Raw genomic sequence first — 1947 nt, 5'->3', positions numbered from 1 at the left:
AAAAAAAAAAAAAAAAAAAAAAAAAAGGGAAGAAAATTCATTCCATTTGTCACTGTTGTTACAATGAGATTAACACAACTCTTAAGGCTACTGCACAATAAGAATATACAGGTGTAACAGCGAGACCTGGGAAACAGCGAGGTTCCTGAAACAAATGATTTAACGTTCCCTGATTAGGGGACTTAAGTAGAAATACTATAAATAAGAAAATTTTGAAGCCTGCAGCGTTATGGGCCAACTTGCCACACACAAAAAACTGACGCAATACAACCAGTCATTTCCAAAAGGGGTTTGTAATGGACCACGAAATGTTCTGGCAGCTCAAGAGGAGTCACGAGGCACCGGAGTGTGCCCTTTGCAGGGGAAGGACTGCAAGGTCTGCAAGGTACCAGGTGGGCATCAGCCACCCTCACCGTCAAGCACCAGCTGTGGCAGCCAGCCTGCTCTGCCCAGGCACCAGGGAGCACTGCCAGGGACAGGAGGGGCTCAGTCTGATTGCACGTGGAGATTTTAGGACTTTAGCATCAGATCTTCAGCCCCTCCTTTCCCTCAGCCCAGGCAAAAGCAGCTCATGCTGAAGGGGCAGYTGGGATGTATGTGAAACGTTGGTTTCAGCCAAGAAAGTGGCTCTAGTCAAATGGCAGAGGAGCAGAAGCCACCTGAGCTCACGACAGCCAGGACAGCACCAGCTCTGGTTCCAAGCATTTGCCTCAGGCTCTGCACCAATTCAGACAGAACTGGTGAGGCAGAGACCTGTGGGGCAGGCTCTGCTGAGCTAGGAGAGAGCCTGAAAGGGAGTGCAGATGGCTCAGTGGCACCAGAGCACAGCTGCCAAGGGGCAGGGTTCCTGGTCAGTGCAGAGCTGGTGGCAGAGGGGCCTGGCCACAGCCAGCAGCGGGGACAGAGCTTTCCTGCTGTGGCACCATCAGGMCTGCCCCAGTGCTGGGCTGTCTGCCCCATTCCCAGAGACCCCAGTGCAGCCACCAGACAAGAGATGGGACAGGACAAGGGCTTGGTCTRTTGTGTTGTTCCCACTCAGGTAGGAAGCAAGGCATGAAGGAATGTCCCTGCCTGGCTGCAGCGGCCTCTGGGGTGTCCAGTGCAGCATGGCCTCTACTACCAGTGACTAGAGGGAGAGGGAGAGCTCCTGAGACCTGAACAAAACCAATCACAAAACTAGGCAAGAATTTCTTTAGAGTTTAACTAAGAATGCAATACTATTTCCAGCCAGTTTCCCATCTCGATAGTCACGTAACAAACCAAGGCAATGACGGTCTTTAGTTGACTGAACAGTTCTCAATTTCAAACGTTGACACTTAATAGAGGGTCTCAGCATTGCTGCTCCGAGGCCTCTTGATCTTCTCAATGTTTTTAAGGATCATGTCATGCAAAGTGACCTGCAAAAAGGAAGAACAGGACTCAGACAGGAAATACTTTCACCATAAGCACTGGTTACCACAGCAGCACCACTCCCCTTGGCACCACCCTCAACCTTTGTGTGCAACCAACACACCTGGTTAAGGTAAAGATTTACCTTTGGTAATACCAAAAACATTTATTCAGAAATTCTAGGATGGGTTGTATGAACAGCTTAGATTCCCACAGAGGGCACAAAAATGTTTTGTGCTAGGCCCCTGTGAACAATGTTGGAAACATCTGCATCTCTAGAGGATGATGGAGATGCAACAGCTGGCTTGCCTTTCTTCAGCTGAAGTGGGAAGCAGGCAGGCTGCCTGCCAGGAGTGGACATGTTCAGGGGAAAACAAAAGAAGAGCAGCAACAGGATCACAAGGGCTGTCCACTGCTGCACAAGGAGCCAGTGTGAGCCCTGTGTTTGCACTTACATATTGATTTCTCAGCTCTGAAATGATGAGGCGCAGACTAATGTACTCCTTCTCGTCGATCTCCGTCACGGTGCGGCGATAGTCCTCCTGTGGAGAGCAGACA

General features: G+C 50.1%; 1 protein-coding gene across 1 annotated transcript in view; it reads right to left on the bottom strand.

Annotated features, from left to right (window-relative positions):
- Positions 1-1182: 1182 nt before the first annotated feature.
- Positions 1183-1947, bottom strand: part of PSME3 (proteasome activator subunit 3) — a 4955-nt gene continuing 4190 nt past the window's right edge. Inside the window, exons 10-11 of the mRNA XM_057379562.1 lie at positions 1845-1931; positions 1183-1397 (exon numbers count right to left, since the gene is read on the bottom strand). Of these exons, the coding sequence (XP_057235545.1) occupies positions 1317-1397; positions 1845-1931 (168 nt within the window). The 3' untranslated portion in view covers positions 1183-1316. The remainder of the gene's footprint in view (positions 1398-1844; positions 1932-1947) is intronic.

The sequence above is a fragment of the Malurus melanocephalus genome, unplaced genomic scaffold (genome assembly GCF_030028575.1).
Source record: "Malurus melanocephalus ecotype Western Australia unplaced genomic scaffold, MMel_1.1 scaffold_411, whole genome shotgun sequence".
Taxonomy (NCBI): Eukaryota; Metazoa; Chordata; class Aves; order Passeriformes; family Maluridae; genus Malurus; species Malurus melanocephalus.
The sequence above is the reverse complement of the archived record's forward strand: the minus strand, read 5'-3'. Positions and strand labels throughout refer to the sequence as shown.